At 36.3% G+C, this 19,562-nt stretch overlaps 1 protein-coding gene across 1 annotated transcript; it reads right to left on the reverse strand.

Annotated features, from left to right (window-relative positions):
- Positions 1-814: 814 nt before the first annotated feature.
- ntd5 (ntl-dependent gene 5) lies at positions 815-16,537 on the reverse strand. Its single transcript, XM_067449707.1, has 8 exons — positions 16,444-16,537; positions 12,441-12,587; positions 12,099-12,290; positions 5,833-5,977; positions 5,642-5,718; positions 1,984-2,163; positions 1,583-1,780; positions 815-1,486 (listed from the first exon to the last, which is right to left on the reverse strand). The coding sequence occupies exons 1-8, from the start codon at positions 16,508-16,510 to the stop codon at positions 1,404-1,406; spliced, it is 1,089 nt and encodes a 362-aa protein (XP_067305808.1). The 5' UTR covers positions 16,511-16,537; the 3' UTR covers positions 815-1,403.
- Positions 16,538-19,562: the final 3,025 nt, after the last annotated feature.

The raw sequence follows: 19,562 nt of genomic DNA on the forward strand, positions 1-19,562 counted from the left end.
TCATGAAACATTATCCAATAGGCCACATTTTTGTGCTATACAGTATTTTTATTACTTTAATATACAGTATTTGTATTACTTTAAAGGTAAGATTTATACATTTTAGTAAATGCAAGGGGAGCATAAAACAAATAGAGCAAACAAATAAAGCCTTTTTTTAATCTGTATTTTTTATTTATTTATTTTGATGTTTTGACATTGGGCTCAGACATTTCATTGTATACATTTGAGTGTTCATTTAAGTTTTAGATGTTTTTTGTTTTGTTTTGTTTTAGTTTTGAGATATAACATTCAAACAATACAATAAAATAAAATCAGTACTTTTGATGTCAACAAACATTTTCCAGTTTCTTTATTGTAGAATCATGCCAAGATAGATATATATAAAAAAAAAAAAAATCAAAGATTATTATTAGCTTTTCACAATGCCAAACGTAATCCTTATAAAAGCAACAATTCAGCATGGCTGTATCAGCAAAGCTTTTATGCAGTAATAATCCAATTTCCCAAGTTTCCTCTTTTCTTATGATTAGCAGTCCAGTCAAAAAATCTGTTAACTTTATAAACTGCTTTTGGGATACAGTAAAGTTAGAGAGCATCATACATGGCATGATTTCAGAGTTCAACTTTGGCCTGTGCTTTCTTGGCTTTGGGATTGACAAATGTATCAGTTAGCAGAAACAATTTTACAGGGCTAGTTCACCCAAAAATGAACATTCTGTCATTGTTTACTTACCCTCATGTTGTTCCAAACCTGTATGAGTTTTTTTCTTCTGCTGAACACAAAAGAAGATATTTTGAAGAATGTCAGTAATGGGCCCCTATTGACTTCCACAGAATGTTTTTCTTACTATGGAAGTCAATAGTCTGGTTACAAACATCCTTCAGAGTATCTTCTTTCGCGTTCAACAGAAGAAAGCAACTCATACAGGTTTTGGAACAACTTGAGGGTGAGTAAATAATAATACAATTTCACTTTTTTTCACAATTTCACAACACTTTTTTTTTCTTTTTTTGGTGATCTATCCCTTAAAAAAGAAATAAAATATTATAACAAGATAAACATCAAAGCTATAACTAAAAAAGCTATTTTACACAGCTTATGACAACTGCAACCTCAAGCAAGTATGAGGGTGTCTGCATACATCAGATATGACACAAAATCTGTTTAAGTTAACTTTGTCAATGCAACATATAAAATAGAAGAGAAGAGTTAAATGAGGCATAACTTTGAGATCCTGAGATCCGGTCCAGCATAAAAATGTAGTGGCACATTAATAACAAATTAACAAATGTTGATCCAGACTCCAAATAGGTGTGTGAGGAGAGGTGAGGTGAGTGTCAGAGTGAGGAGAGAACTGTGCATGCCATCATGCAAAATGTGTTGTCATAATTTGATAAGTTCACTGAAGGTCAGCAGGATCACATGCATCAATCTCAGAAACCAGTCGATGAGGGAAGAGCTTGAACTGCAGCCAGGTAGGGTCTAAAGAGAAAAGAGGTAGATGAAGGTGATGCAGGGTTATTTTTTAATGTAAAGTATAGTATTTTATTATGTGTACATGTGGTGGTAATTGTGTACCAAGGAAGCAACTAGGTGCCTTGAGCTGTCCATCTACACAGACCCCCGTGGCAGTGAAGCTGCACAGTTTATCTGGATGTTTACAGAAAAATGTCACATTCTCTCCATGGGCAACCACACCATCCGTCAGATCATATGGCCAGCGCTTTAGTCCTCCCACAATCACCCTGCTGCGTTGAGCTGGGACCGGACAGCGGGCTGATCGGAAGCAAAAGGGAAGAAATGGTCAAGAGAATAATGGGAGATATTTGTCCAAAAGGAAAGGAGGTTTATGATTCTCGGCTGGAAACCAAAACATTACAAACCTCACATCCAAGAAAATAAAAATGTTGAATGCAAAAGCCAAAAGTCAACACCGCCACGATGACTGAATGTACTGCGTTGTTAATAGCTTTCCTTACCTCGACAAGCAGGCTCTGCACTCCATGTCCCATTAGGTAGACAAGTCACTTGATTTGGTCCGTCCAAAAAGAAGGTTTTCTTGCAAAGGTAATAAATTGTGTCACCAACTTCATATTCAGTTCTCTGGACAGCCACCAGGTGTCCACGATCAACCTCCTTAGGAGGAGGACAAACCACTCCTGATAACATACATATGCACACACTTAAATACACAAAAAGTGCTCTGCAGAATTACAGTGATGAAGTATAATGTGAAAACCCTTTAAATGAATAATCCTGTGCTTAATCGACATCACTGTGGCACAATGTATTCTTTGTCACAAGCATATTGTTTTATTAAAGGTGCTGTATGTAAGAATGTAAGCTAGTGGTTGAAATGGGTATTACAGACCGAAAAAAAAACAGACATTCCGACTCTGAGCACACATTTCAAAGTAAAATAACTGGCTGTAGCACTGTTTTTCAGAGAAACGAGTATGTTAACTCAGCACATCCACTTCAGCTCTGCACCCCCCATTGGACCCCCACGCGTGGGTCCAAAATTGCATCATCATAATCTTTTTTTAAAAATCTATAACTCGCGCACCACAAAACATGTCTGTGAGCAAGCATGGCCAAATGACACTGTAACATGTCATCAATGTCCAGATCAAAACATGTGATGCAGATAAATACTCTTATTATCGTTAGTTTTGATTGTCGATGTTAGCCACGAGTTTTGAGGATGTCATCACATATTGCATCATACGACAAAAAAGCTGAGAATCTCAGCTCTTTATAGACATGTCGATCATGATTCTAGACCAATAAGAGCCAGAGATCTCCCTTTACAAAGTGAAGAGGCGGAGCCTTCTTTTCGATTTCCTAGTGGCAGGCTAATGTCAATGGAGATGATGAGTAGGAGTTATTAGATAGTTTGGACAGATAAATCTCAAGAACTTTTTTTTGGAAGGAGATATCAAGAACATTATTTTCCCCCTGTTTAATGCCAATTTGTAGAATCAACAGAAATGTTCAGAAAGGTTGTAGACAAAACAGATAAAAAATATATAGATTTTTAAATAACAAATTAATTAAAAATAATTAAAAATATATTTTTTATATATATGTTTATCATAAAATTGTGAATAGATACAATAGAGTATATGCAATATTCCAACACTGTGTTCAAATTTAGAGTGTTTTCTGTAAAATGAGACAATTTTTATCAATTTACTCCAATGTATGTGGGTAGGGCGCTCTTTTAAAATCAGATATGCCTAATTCTCTAAAAAATGCTAAATGTGCTGCAGAGCTGAAGAGGTTTCTCAAGTCAATATCTTTTACTTCTATAATTATTTATGTGGTGAAATTCTGTGTAATAAGAAGTATGACTGTACCATATAGTTTAAATGTCTCTCTAGTATGAACTTGCTGCTTGCTTGCAATTGCGTTCTTCATGGAAGCTTTGAGTTTAAAGACCTAATAAAATATTTAAACTTAAGTCAATATTTTGTGTTTAATTATATACTTATTTGGCAAGTAGCCGTGTAATAAGTAGGATAATGTACAGCTGGTTGTTATCGCAAGAATAAACCCCTTCAGGTTGGTTAAGACCTGCGGCTGCATGTACCTTATCCCTTACAAATATCGTCTGTGGAAGGCATAGGACCTTAAATGTTTGTCCTAACTGCCTGTCAGCGTATGTATATTGACATACTGTACCTCCAAGCAGCATCCATGCAGACATAGCATGTCTTATGCTATGCATCGCAGAGTTAGACAGACATCAGTTACCGAGCACCACAAACGAAACAGCAGACACCTTTTACAGTTCCTTCTAAACTAAAAGGAGTTTATGCTGCGTTATATTCAGACCGTCTTGCCTCAAATTTATGCATTTCAATGCCAATGCTATCAACAACAAAATTAATCTGCAGCAGTCCGGTGGTACATGCGAACACAGCGGCTTGTCCATAGAGGGCGCCGACCTCCCGCCAACCTGCCTGCTTGTTTTTATTTCTATTATTATTATTTATTTTTTAATAATATCTCATTTTGAAACATAATGTGTGTTAATTATATATTAATAATGGTTTTACTTTAGAATGTGTTTAGAACTCATTCTGATTTTTGCATTCACTTTCAACGTCGTTACGTTTATCATGTTGGCACAGTAGCCAATAGTCTTCAGGGGCGCTAGTTTGCTTAGGCCCACAGTGCTGTAATTTAAGCCAAAAAAAGTTTATATTTCACCAATCATCGTCGACGAATTTTATGGTTTGGGGTGCTGAAAATATCGCCTGTAGTTCTGAGATTAGGGGAGTGGACCTGTTGAACCACAGGACATTCAGCCTGGCAGATGATGTTGAGTAGCATTAATGTAGTCGTGGGAGTGGAACTAGCCCCAAATTAAGTTAAATTGCTACAAAAGAAGAACATTAGCAGAAAAACTCCTTGTAAAAGAACTCGGACCAGACAAGCCAGAAGGGAATAGGCGCGAGAAAAGGAGAAAACCTACAAGAGACGATTTTTCCGAGGTTGGTTCGATCAAAAGGCTTGGCTAACTGGCTGGGAAAGGAAAGGAAATCTTTTGCTTCCCTTGCTTACCGTTTAAAACAAGTGCTTGTGATAGCTCGTGGACACAGACCTGAAACATATATCTAATATAATTTATCATTATGCATTTGCACTTTTTCTATCTGGACACAGAGCATAATAAACATGCAACTTGTTCATTATCGTTACCTGTGCAACTTGATTTCTATGGCAGTTAAAATAATATTATCTTTTTTTTATTATGATGTAGAGTGGATTAAGTTCTTTTATTGGTATAGGCCTCAAACCACCCATAATGCAGGAAATCATCTACTAAATAAAAACAATTCTGGGGGAGAACCCCCAGGCCCTCCGCAAAAAAACTAAACAAACATCTATAATATTTTTCACAAGCCGCGCTTTGAGACATGAAGTATTTTGATGCCGTCTCTCGTCTCTTGGCACTTTCCAAACTCTGCTGTGTGTGTTCATGTGTTTTGAAGGAGGCATGGATTTGGACATGCTCTGGAAGGAGGGTGGGATCACCTGCTTTCAAAGCTAACTTGCTATTGCTAGCCGCTCCAAAAATTGCCTACTCGACCTTTAAAGTGCCTCACAGTAATGCACATTCTTTGGATATTTTAAAAGAAAATGAAGGACTAGTCAAAATTATCAACATTATGCCAACATTACTGTAAACAGCATACTGTTTATCGATTAAGCACAATGGAATGCCTTTAAAACAAGCATAACTGCAAAAATGATGTTGATCCAACAGGGGGCATCATTGCACCAGGATATTTGAGTAAAACTGCCATTTTTGTGAAGCTCCACTAGCTCTACACACTCAAAAATGCTTTTACACATAGTGCCCTATCCGCCTACTCACAAACCCACACAGTCTTTATTGCTCTCCTCTCTCCCGCTGTCCCTCTCATCTCTTTTCTTGTTATTTTGTACCATGGTGTGCAAGAGTACACAATATCTCTTTAGCAGTTATGAACAACATCCTCCACTCAAGCATAAATTCTAATGCACCTGCTATTTCCTTTTTGCAAGATCTCAGTCTCAGTCATTCCCATGTGGAGGAGTACGTGTAGACAGACAGACCGACACACACACACCCACACACACACTTACGACGACAGATGGGGTGAGGGTATTGCCATGTCTGGTTCTCATAACAGATATTCTCACTATTTCCAATCAGCACAGATCTGTATGGGAAAGAGGACGAGGTGTGTAGATTGCATAATTATAATAAAATGAGGCATTCTGTTGTATATCAGTCACAGTTTTCTCTTTCAATTTTTTTCCTTCTTCAATCTCACCCAGATGCACATTGGTACTGGATGGTGGATCCCACGGCAGCACTGCCCTGCACAGAGAGCAGATCATCATCATCATCCTCAGGCAAAGAACAGGACACCTCAGGCACCAGAACCGGCTCTGCCTCAAGATCTCCATCTGGGGAGGCTGGTGGAAAAATAGCAAAATATCTTATTTATTGCTTGACTTGAGTATGCATTTAAGGTTGATTCGACAGACAAACACCTATGAAAAGTCCTTAGAATTAATGTACTCTTTGTGTTAATTTCTTGCTGTTTTCATTTCTGTCGTTTTCAGGAAAGTTTCAATTAAATTACTCTAAAAATGCGGTCTAGTAAAAAGAAGTAGCATTATTTTCCATTTTAAAATAAAATATAATGAATTATACATTTCTACATATTACGTTTTTGGGGAATTCACTGGCATTTTACAATCTGATTCTGAACTCACCTTGTTTGTCATAAAATGGTCTAATTATCTGATATTGCAAGAAACTTATTAAAGGGATAGTTCACTCAGAAATTAAAATTAGCCCATGATTTACTCACCCTAAAATGTGTTAAGGTCTCACCGCTTTTTTATATTAAACTATGTTATTCCCTTAAATAAAATGAGTTGTGTGGCAAGCAACGGGGCGAGGGACCACGAGAGCGGGCCAGTGACGAGTGGTAATGAGTGCCAGCTGCACGACACACCGGTCTCTTCTCGCGGCCGAGTGACGGGAGCATAAAAGGAGGAGCAAAGGCAGCGAAAGACGAGAGAGGACCAGGCCTGGATTTTATGTTATGTTTTGTTTACATTCTGTTGTGTGTGTGCGGGCAGTCGTCCGTGAGGGGCTGCCCGCGTTTTATTATGTGTGTGTGTGTGCGGGCAGTTGTCCGTGAGGGGCTGCCCGCGGTTTACTTTTGTTTTGTTTATTTATTTTGAATTAAAGTTTGTTGAATGTTCAATGTTTGTTGAATGTTGTTGAGGTTCCCGCCTCCTTCCTTCCACCAACGAACTTCGTTACAAGTTGATACATACCTCTCTCGTCTGAGTGCGTGCACTTAATCGCTCTGACGTGTGGTGATGATCTGATAGCATTTAGCTTAGCCCACTAAGCCCAGTTCATTCACTATGGTACCAAACAGAGATCAAGTTTGAAGCGACCAAACACCTCCACGTTTTCCCTATTTAAATACAGTTACACGAATAGATGAACGATCAAGTACGATGACATAAAATAAAACGTGGCGCTTTTCTACATGGATTAAAAAGGAGAACTATAATGTATGGTGGAATAGCACTTCTGAGAGTACTTCGACTCGGCACAGTAAAAAGTCCCGGCTGAAAAATCCTCCCTCACATCTCCCCCTCACTCTCTCATTTCTGTCAATAGGGAGGAGATGTGAGGGAGGATTTTTTAGCCGGGACTTTTTACTGCTTGGTGTTTGTTTGGTCACTTCTAACTTGATCTCTGTTTGGTACCATAGTGAATGAACTGGGCTTAGTTGGCTAAGATAAATGTATACCACAGCTCGAGTTTAAGCTGCTTTATTGGGCCACTCATCAGTAGACAGCAAGCCATATAAGCGTAAATTGTTTTTCTACATGTTACTGTATGTTAGTTGCACCACAACTGATTGTGTGACTGATTGATCAGTGAAGCAGTTTTAATCAAAAACACCCCAAAAGACGTAGACCATCCGTGCCAAATACTGAAGGAGTTAGTAGATTAAAAATTACTTAGGTGCTTAAGTTAAAAAAAAGCAGGAGAGGAGCTCATTTCTCATTTTAGACAATTTCTAACCAAAAAAAGAGGTCAGATGCAAAGACAACACTTTTTGATTTACATTGTCATCAGTGTTGTTACATAAATAAGGTTTTCTTTTCAAGAAAAGTTATTATTATATATATAAAAATTACGGCGCCCCTAAGGGGACATGGTGATGGAAAAAAATATAAGGTGGGAGGAAAATTTGTATCTTAATGATTTTGCAACTTTTACGTTACCCTTTGAATGTCCTTTTTTGTCATTCTCTGGCAAATGTTTTTATGTTTACTTAAAAAAAATTGTGAGCAAACAAAACACTGGTGATGGAAATAATGTGAGATTGCAGGAAAAAGTATTTTTCTTGGGGGAAAGCAAAAGAGTATGCAAATCTTCTTGAGGCAATGCAAATATTTTGCAATGTAAAAGTATTACAGTTTTTCTCAGTCGCTTTGGTACATTTCTCAGATCAGAATTGAAATTCTCAAAAATACCTGTTTAATTCTCACATCATTGTGTCATTTGTGCACATCAAAAAAGCAGTTTCTCATTTCTTTGAACAAGTTGCAAATGCTTTGGTACATCCCTGCAAATGATTATGTCCAATTCTCTGTTGTTTCCTACATTATCAGTTGCTTATGTCATGTTGATCAAAATGTATTATATTTGGTCTCTGTTGAATAGTCTCACCCCCCACAACATTTAGGCACAAGTTCATAGCATAAGTCTTTACATGCAAAATGGTTGAACAAGTTATCATAATATGTCAAGCATATTTCTATACTTTCTATATTTCCATTAGACTTTTTTTCTAAATCTGTCCTGAATTGGTAAATTGCTCCCAGGTGAATCTTGACTTTCTCTAACGAAGGTGCTTCTCATGAAACATCAACTAGCAGATATATATGTATATTTCTATAGCACCGCATGTACAGTTTTTCCTATGTTCACATATCTTCTTTAGGTTTTTTTTTGTGTGTGTGCTATTCAGTGCTGTCTTTTCATTTTTGTATCTTAATGACATGTTCTGTCAATAAAATACAGTACAAACAGTAAGAGTGTAATTCTTTTCCATTCTCTTGCAATTACACTCACACATACAGATGAAATCACAATCATCATCAAAACTTTAGCCATAGTTTCCATCAGAACATCCCTCCAGAGTAAACTGTTATATTGACAACATGACTAAACAATTTGACTGTCTTATCCGTACACAATGACACAAGGACTTGTCATTCTGATGGCACTGACATGTTCATTGACACAGATATTTACTTTTGAGAGATGAACTAAGGATTTTGAGTAAGAGAGTGGCTTTTGCAGGTTATCCATTGTGTTTTGCTATTTGTACAAATTGTTTTGAGAAATGCACTTACTGTTTTGCAAATTGTGAGTTTGATTCGAGAAATGTACCAAAGCGACTGAGAAAAACTGTAACATAGAAATTAAAAACATGCTAAACGTCTATTCAAGCAGGTTGTTTTATATATGCATTGCATTGCATTTTAATGTAATTCTGAATAAAGATATTTAAAAAATTGTTTTACATAATTGAAATGGATCACAATGCCTTTTTACTGTAAGTTCAAATCAAGAGCTTAGATGGGGAAGAGATACAGTCAAAACCCTCCGTTATTCAGCATCCCTAACATGCGAAGGCAGAACTTCTTTTGTTCTCAGTCGAGATCACAACTTCTTCATTCAGCTAGGTTTATCAATTATAACTTCATCCAGGACAGCTAGGGATCCTGGAGTTGTGATTGATGATCAGTTAAACTTCACAGACCACATTGCTAGAACTGCCCAGTCCAGCATACAACATTATGGATCAGGCCCTTCCTATCAGAGCATGCTCAACAACTCCTTGTCCAAGCTCTTGTTCTATCCAGACTGAACTATTGTAATGCTCTCTTGGCAGACCTTCCAGCTTGCACTGTCAAACCTCTGCAACTGATACAGAATGCTGCAGCGAGAGTGGTCTTTAACAAGCAGAAGAGAGCACACGTCACACCTCTCCTCATAAAATTGCACTGGTTGCTAGTTCAGCATCAAATTCAAGGCACTGATTTTTGCCAACAGAACTACTGGCTCTGCATCCCAGAAGCTTGTATTCTGCAAGTAAGCACAAAAAGAGACACAAAATCACTTCCATTCACCTTTAACTTGACTGTTCCAAGATTTTGGAATGACCTGCCTAACATAACCTGCGCTGCTGAATCTTTCTTTGACACTTGACCCATTAATACTAACACTTAATACTTAACACTCTAGTTAAAGCAATTACAGTTGCTGCAATTACAGTGAGGAATTACAGTTGCAACATCTCATAATGAGTACTGTATCAGAAATGTACTGCTCAAGTCAACCTTGCAATAAAGGTTTGGGTTTACTAACTTGTGCTCAGATTGATATGGTTACACTGACATCATCATTACTGGCTTGTACAGTGTGTACAATCGCTGAAGTCTGAGGAAGCCTCAGCTGAAGTTCAGTTATGGCATTGGCCGTTTAGCTTTCGAAACGCGCTGTACGTGGTAGACCAATCACAACAGACTAGGCCATCTGGACAATCAGAGCAGAGTAGGCTTGCGGAAAGTACGGATTTAGAGAGACTGATTCATCAGTCGAGTTGTTTGAGGATCATTAAAAAATGTGGTTATGTCTATGTATATTAAGGTATCATATTTGATTGTTTATGTTGCTTTCCTCATTTGTAAGTCACTTTGGATAAAGGTGTCTGCTAAATGATTAAATGCAAATGCAACTTTTGGTACGTGGTTGGGAAAGCAATCCAAATGGAGGACGCTGTGGATGTTGGCCTGGAGCATTAGATGAGGTAACATACAAATGCATGACTGGGTGAATAAAAAGATGGTTATATATGGTTGAAAAATTGATTCACAGGTCACCGCGTGGCTTAGTGGATACCCAGATGATGGATAGACAGAATGTGTGTCTTCATTTTGAATTTGATCAGCAATATCCATCTGGAACAAGCTGTTCTCACATTCCCTCTTGAGCAGTTGACTCATGCAAATACAGTATGTATCAAATCTCTCACTCTTTTGTGAGAATGACTGATTAAAGAAGGGGGAGGAAATCATACAGTCAACATGCACACACACCAAACTTCCATTGTACATCAATTCAGCTTTGAATGCGCTTGAACTTTGTGTGTGAATCTGGCATATCTACAAGCCTGTCTCTGCTTGTTAAATATTCCATGTCACTGATCTGCAGATAATACAGTACTGCAGGATAGTTCTTACAGACCCCAAACGCCTACACTTCGGCTCTTTTGACAGCTCATTCCTAGAAATACCTCTCATGTTACTCCAGGAAATGAGTGTTTGAATGTGTCCATGTGTTGCAGAGGGGGTGATACTGGGAATGCTGCAGCCTGGAGCTCTGCCGATTTACGCCTCCTCTCCACAGAGATGAAGTCTTTAGACTAAAACCCCACCGCCTAGAAATAAGCGCTGACCCAGGTCCACCAGCTTAAAGCTTTTGTACCATAAACTACTCATGCAACCAGGATGCATTATTATGCAGGCACTGACACATATTTCCATTTTTTTCTCACATTCATAGCTGGCTTCGCTCAATATCACCACAATAATATTACTGCTGTGAAGTCATTTTCCCTGAATTGCATAATGCTGACAATAATTGATGGTTTACAAACAAGATGAGGGCAACCTGACCCAACAGGAATGATGTCTTCATCTCATATTCCAATTTTTACAGCTTTAGTACACACATAGTCATGCAATATTAGCAAGCAACATGCAGGAGTTATCAAAAAATATACAAATATGGACCCCTATCTAGGCCAAACCAGAGACCTCAAATATAGAAAGCTAGTTCTATGTTTTTTTATTTTATTTTATTATTTTTAAGAAAACAATCTATGTTTTAGTGCTTCAAATAACTCAAGATGTATATATATATATATATATATATATATATATATATATATATATCTATATATATATATATATATATATATATATATATAGATAGATAGATAGATAGATAGATAGATAGATAGATAGATAGATAGATAGATAGATAGATAGATAGATAGATAGATAGATAGATAGATAGATAGATAGATAGATAGATAGATAGATAGTAAAAAAGTTTTTTTGTTTAACTTAAAAAAGCAAGTAACCTGGTTGCCTTAAAAATGTTGAGTTTATTTAAATGAAAAATGTAAGTTGATACAATGAAGGAAATTGTTTTAATAAATATAACATTTTTGATAAATTATGAAAATAGCACAATTTGCCATGTTTCACTGTGTCATCACAAATAAAATACACAATTACCCAATATTCTTACAAAATCTTTTAATAATATTTGAATAAAGGTTGTCAATTCTCAGAAATGTCCATTGTATTAATTCACATTTTTAATTTCAATAAACTCTACATTTTAAGGCAAGCATGCAGGTAACTTATTTTTTTAATTAAAAAATTACAGTGTAGATAGATAAAATATGTTTACTCCTACCTGTACAAACAGGCTCATCTCCACTCCACTGCCGGTCACCCTGGCAGCGGCGTATCGTAGCGTCCAGCCCGTTATGCATACTGTACCCAGGCTTACAACGAACCTCAAGAAGAGCAGAGAAAGAGGGCAAAGGGGAAAGGAGAACTACATCAAAATTGTTTGCTGGTGGGAGAGGCCACGGACACGTACGACCTGTTAACAGAGAATAAGTACATGAAAAATATGAACACTGCCTTATAATATATAACCAATTATAAAACCAATTATAGATTTAGTCATTGTTTTAGGCTTATTTGCTTTTAAGGTTCGTAATAAATAAATGATGGGGTTTCTAGGTCTGACCTGGGGCTACACAGCTGAGTCCACACTGCCCGTCGCAGAGACACTGACGTTTGTTGCCACAGTCTTTATCTTGCTGACACTTTTTTGGGCATGTTTGTCTTCTCTCATTGCCCAGTATTCTCTCTGGGCACTGTTCTGTTGCATTCACTGTAAGATAAGCATGCACAGAAACATTAAAAATGTACAGAAAAAAAGACAATATGCACAACCGGTCAAAGATCAGAATAGGTAGGCTACAATTTTATATGGTGCAAAAAAAGTCTCTTGTGCTCACCAGGGTTGCATTAACTTGATCTAAAATACTGTAAAAACAGTCAAATTGTGAAATATTTTTAAACTAAAAAAAATGGTTTCCTATTTTAAAATGAAATTTATTCCTCTAATGGCAAAGCTGAATATTCAGCAGTCATTACTGCAGTCTTCTTTTTTAATATAATACTTCACATATTAGGCTATTGTTTTTACGTATGTTTGATCTAGTAATGCAACCAAGAAGCTTCTTTGAAATACATTAAAAAAATCATAATTCTTCCCTTACGAAAAATAAGTATACTTCAAGTTCATTTTATTAACTTAAGTAAGTTGTATATTTTTTAAGGGGAGTTTATTTAGTAATTATACCAATTTCAATGTACTAGAAGTATACTTGTAAGTCTACTGTTTCAATTCTACTTGGGCCACTTTTTATTATATAGAAGTATACTTTTAAGTTACTTTAAGTGTAACAGTAAAACTAGTACACAACTAGTTTACCGCTATTTTTTTTTTGTTTGTACTGCAAATTTACAAGTGAACTTATAGGTATACTGAAAGTTTACGAGTAAAATAATTGGAGCACATTTTTGTACACTTTGAAGTATAGCTTACTCTCAGTAAACTACTAGTTTAGTAGTTTTATACTGCAATTTTACTTTTTTTACGTTTTCTTTAAGCAAAGATATTTATAGACATTTACAATTTATTTTACAATTTTGCACTTTAAGTATTCTACTGTTTTTTTTCTTCCATTTTTCATACTTGAAATATACCTATAACTGTACTTTAACTCTTTCCATTTCATGCATTCTTTTTTTTTATCAACATTTTAAACAAAAGGCTGAGAAAATCGCAATTTTGTCAAAACAATGATTAATGGAGTAGTTTGAGTACATCAACACCCCCAAAGCTTCGCAGGCGTTTCCTCTTCATGGTTTCAATATTTAATTCGGTAATGTTAGGCAGTTGTTATATTAATGTTTGATATAACTGCGTTATTTTATATTTGTGTTTCTGCTTCTTCTTCTCCTGTGTTTTGATCCAGAGATTGTGTACTATTTCAGAAGATGCATAATAGCGCCCCCTACCGTATATATCCGGAAACCCATTTAATCCCACCGGTCATGATTGTGACCCCTGTGCGTCTCTTTTCTTATTTCTGAAAGCTCTAAAAGTATATTGTTGTTGGCTTTGGGCAAAAATCAAAAAATAAATTGTCTTGATTAAAATGTATCAATGTCTTGTGACTAGTGTGAGAGTTCAACTGAATTCCTGCTTTCAAATCTAGACGAAGGTGTCTACCACCGACTACTATAGGAAGCAAATAAAACCAATTAACAGGTAACACTATCATATTTAGTACATATATTCTTTAAAGGGTCTACTACTGATATATTTAGAGAATTATACTCCTGCATATATATTTTGCTCATAAGAGGTGTAAATTTGTTAACGGTCACAACTCACCCTTTGCTGGGAGTTTAAATGACAGGCAATCTGACCAATAATAATCCGCAGAATCCACCATTTATGGCCGACAAAGCAGTCAAGAGAGTTCGTAGATTAACGTAGGTGGACTTGAAAACAAAAATTTTGAGTTGAGATTTTATTTTATGTTAAAAGTAACATGCTCTGTCCTGTGCATTGACAGTATCCTCTTTGCTCTGCAAAACTACCAGATGTGTTAGACTTCCCAGATGTGCGGGATACCCCCCCCCCCCCCAAATAGGGAAAATCTGCATGAAATGGCCAATCCACAGGCAGACCACGAAATGGTGAAGCAGAGGTGAACCAACAGTATGACCCACCCCCCACCTCCCCACCAGTGGGGCACACCAACTGGCTCTCATGAAAATCCACCCCATCCTCCAGCAGCCAACAGTCCACCTGGCAAATGGGCCGCCCCAGCCCGGCACTTCCCATCTATGCCATCACCAACACAGTCCATGACCCCCAACTGCCTCCCCCTCAAGTGCAGGAACAACAGAGATGCCACACACAGCATGCAAATGGGATCAACAGCCAAAACCTGTGTTTTCAATTCAAGAATTTGTATGAATGACTATGCTGTTTCCCACCGGTCCCTATTGTGACCAAATATAAAACCTAATATCTCACTAACTTAACCAACATAAAATCAAAGAGGGCATAAAGTTTATGTTAGAGAGGTCTAAGGATTAAAATGCATATACTACGGTTTCAAGGGAAAATTTGGGATTAAACAGGTTAAGTGTAATTTTAAGTATATGTCTGAGAAGTACATAAAACGCAGCCTTAAAGTATACTTTCTTTTTTTTAAGGTTAAAAGAAGTATGCTAGCACACTTGAATAAACTTCTTTTACATAAAGATTTTTTACAGGTAGGCTAGTGTACATGCAATCAACAACACATTCATCTCGCTTTAATCATGCCATAAAATAGCAGGCTGTTAAACGGCTGGCCGTCTGCCCAAGACATTGCTCTCTGAGCTGAACCAGGTGTTTAACACAATATATCCCCATAAACCAGACAGTGATATGGATGTAGCCCACCCATAAACAGGATGTAACATTTAAATGTTACAAGCTGATAATAAAACATAATGTTAGTAGTAGAATGAAAGAGTTTAACCCAATTATGCATTTCTGGTTATGTAATGATTTGTAATTAGGTCTGTATGTCTGTGTCTCGGTCTTTACATTATGAGGACTATCCCCACCAAGATATCTGAAATCTTTTTCCTTATGACATTTTTTTGGAGGAAAATGTTTTTTAAAAATGTAAAAATGCAGAAAGTTTTTTCTGTGATGGGTCAGTTTAGGGTTAGATGATACAATATACAGTTTCTACAGTATAAAAAATATTATTTCTATGAAAATCCCCATAAAACATAGAAACACGTTACATGTGCATGTGTGTCCTGGTAAACCCTACATTGTGGGAACCAAATGTCCCCACAAAGAAAGTAATACCAGTATAAAAAGCAAGTTATAAATCATACAAAATGATGTTACTTTGAACATGTAGGGTCATGTTTTGGGCTAGGGTTAGTAGGGGGATAGAATTTACAGTGTGTGTGTGTGTGTGTGTGTGTGTGTGTGTGTTTCATGGAAAAGGCAATATGTGAAAGGGAAGGGATGATGAGTAGAAAATGACAGAATCACAACCCAGACAGATTTTAAAGGGACAGTTCACCCAAAAACGTAACTTCTGTTATGATTTAATCACCCTCATATCATTCCAAATTTCTTTCTTCTATGTGTAACACAAAATAATTATTGAAAAATATATCTTTTTATTTTTTATAAAGGTCTGTTTTTTGATCATACAATGAAAGTCAGTGGTGTTGTTTTGGACCCCATTGACTTTCATTGTATGGGCAAAAACTATTTAAAAAATACTTCAAACTATATAGTTTTGCACAGAATAAAGAAAATCATGCCAGTTTAGAGCAAAGTAAAGTTAAGTAAATAATGATCAAGTTTGCATTTTTGGGTGAATAGAAATTTCATTAAAAATGTGATGGAGACCAAAATGTTCAAATAAATGGAAAAAAAAAATCACACATTCTTTAAATACAAAATCTAAATCATAACTTCCAGTTCAAAACAGAGTATGGTAATCCTACAGTGCAAAATCTATCAAATGGCCTGTCATTCATTCAATATACATTAACAAATCATGAAAAAAAAAAACATTTTTTTCATGGAAATCCATCCATAATGCTTTCATTTTCTCCCAGACACCCACGCACATAAACACGCTCACCTGATGCTGCAGACAGGCTGCTGAGGGCCCACACACACAGAAGAGACACAAGCAGAGATCCCTCCATCTTTCCCTGACACTTACTGCAGAGGTTATGAAAGAGGTAGCGAGAAAGAAGAGGGGATATAAAGATGGGGGAGAGTCTGGAGGAGGGGGTATTGTGATGGTGTGATGGCGAGGGAGGAGTGGAGCTGCCAAGCATGCAAGAACACACACATCTGGATCGTATTGAGTGTTTTGAATGCTGGGTAGAATTCCGCAGAAAAAAGACCTTTCACCCAATTCCATTGATGCCAAATGAGCTCAAACGCTCACCCCCACATTAAATGACAGGCCTCGTGGATACACTCTTCTCCACATACACACGCACAGTGCCAAGTCGAATACTGTAACAAAGTGACTGTCTATTAGAGGTCAAGAGTGAGCTGCCTGATACAGACACCTCTCAACGCAACACAATTAATCTCAGCATCCTAAGACAACTTCGTTTAGCAAGAGTAAATACACACTTTGACAGATAAACGTGACGACGCTCCCACACAGAGCGACCAGCTAAACCAACGAACAATCACATTCGGGTTACATCCACTGATTTATTTCTACATCTCACCCTTTTGATGAATGTCACACTCACTGAATGAAAAAAAAAACTCTCTCAAGAATGAACATGCATCCGCAATATTGTCTTTGAACCATTGTGTACTGGTCAGAAAGGGTGAACTCTTAGATACTAAATATCTTAAAGAATAAAGGTAAGATTATGAAAAATAAGTTTATTCAAGTGTGCTAGTATACTTCTTTTAAACTAAAAATAAGAATGTATACTTTCAGTCTACTTTTTATGTGCTTCGCAGAAGCATACGTAAAATTGCACTAAAGCATTTGACTTAAACAGAAAAGTATATTTGTATATTTTAGTAACTATATTTGGCCTATATTTGAATTCAATCTTTGAATCAAGATACTATAATTAAGTATTCCAAGTTTACTTGGCTTGTAGTTGTGTTTACTCTTTTGATTGAGTAGCCTATTTCTTTTTCACATAGGTTTACACACTATAAACCTATAGTGTATGTTTATAAAACTATCTATAAACCGAGTCTTATAAACGTGTTTTTTTAATGGTTTGAAAATATTCATTTATAAAGAAAAAATATATGTTTTTGTAATTCTGAGTAGCTATATGGATTTTTGTGTAGGCTAGTCCACTGGTTGTGTTCATAGCTATTTATATCAAATCAACTTTTTCCAGATATCCGTGTTTTCACTGTTTTATGGTAGGGGGCGCTATTACGCATATTCTAGTACAGAATCACCGGATCAAAAAAACTAAGGAAGGATAGAAGAATGTTTACGCAAATGTAAAATAACACAATTATCAAAACATTAAACAGCATATAAGTTCAAAACTGCCTACACTGTTAAAAACTGTTAAATGTCACTTTAGATTTAGCAGCACATTACTGTAAAAACCTACAGTACAATACTGCATTTTTATCTTACAGTAAAATACTGTAATTTGTATTGCATTCTGGGTAATTTTGTTTGAGCGGTGTTGCTGTAATTTAGCAGTAACTTGGCTGTAATATGCAGGACTGCTGTAAACAGCGAAAGCGCGCCACCTGACTAACGTCAGAACACATAACCGCGGTGCAGGCGAGAAGGGTATTCCTGCACAACCGGAGGCTGCAGTTTCAGGACCCCAGTTCTAAGACCCCAGTTCTAGGACCCTCGTTTTTTGTGACAGCACCACCTACCGAATTGAATCACCAAAACACTAATTTAAGATGGACGATGGACACTGATCAGACTGTAAGTACCGATATTCAATCTAGTTTTATTTTATAACGTTTAAACGAAAAACAAAATGTGCTAAAGTGAGCTGCTAACTATGAATTAAGAATAAATTCACACAAATTAAGAATTTGTGTGCTAGTTTTATTAGTTACTATGATGTTCTTGATCGTGGCGTGGCCATGATTTATTAAATCCTTTTTGATTTTTAATGACTATAATACATCTAGCCAGCACATTATTAAACTTAAAAAGATGACAAATGTTGGTGTAAGGGTGTGTGATTTACCTGTAGCTTACTGTATTAGTGGGGAAACTTCCTGAATACTCATTGTTTTACCATAGTTAAGAATAAAATATTCTTACATAACTGCTCTGACTGCCTGGTTGCACTACAATATCAGCCTGTCAAAATGATGCATAATGTTTGACAAGTTCAGCCATTTATACTTTGGCTACGTTCTTATAGTCTGTACTTTTGCTGCGGAGGATTAAAAAGATTAAAATGAATCCTTTAATTAAAAAAAATAAAAATAATTCTGTATGAATCTTGCACAATTTTTTTTTATTATTATCCTTGGAGCTGGACTGAAAAGACTGGGCATAATATTGCAGTGATTAATAAATGCATATTTAGCAACTTCAAACAAATATTATTATATTCCATTCTGCATATCATGTAGATTTCATAATGTAACCGAGATGGCAATGGCTTTTGACATGTAGCCTATGTTACCTTTTTTTTTTTGCTTTTAGGGATTGCCACGCCATCACTGTGGAAATGACTGCAGGATTGTCATGTTAATTTTAGAGTCTCAGTGTTTTTTTTATATATATTTTTTTTTTATATAAGTATATGCTTATATAGTATCTGTCAATGTCACACATCTTTCAGATGGACATGGCTTTCATTAGAAAGTGGTGGTGTCTTTTTTTTGATGGAGCGCTTCCAAATAGAAGGGTATTATAACAATGTATATTTGTATTTTCAACACTTGCTGGTTTTTATAAATTGTGCAGTATTTTAATGAATGTATGTTACCATCTACAGTTCATTTTGTGTCATGGCTCATTTATCAAAACTACCATGTTCACCAGATTAGTATAATGACTTTCAGTCATCATCCATTTAGCTAAGTAAGAAATGTTTACAATAGTTGCCTCACACTGTATGCAGCTTCAACTGTATAGTACCATGGTCTCAATTGGTGGGTATTGCTCTTATATACTTACAAATTTGGAGTTTGGAATTAGACATGAGTAACATTAATATTCTGTTTGGCTTTCTCTCTCTACAACTCCAACAGTGCACAAGTGTTAAATCA

This window comes from Pseudorasbora parva, chromosome 7, assembly GCF_024679245.1.
Source record: "Pseudorasbora parva isolate DD20220531a chromosome 7, ASM2467924v1, whole genome shotgun sequence".
In the NCBI taxonomy this organism is placed as follows: domain Eukaryota; kingdom Metazoa; phylum Chordata; class Actinopteri; order Cypriniformes; family Gobionidae; genus Pseudorasbora; species Pseudorasbora parva.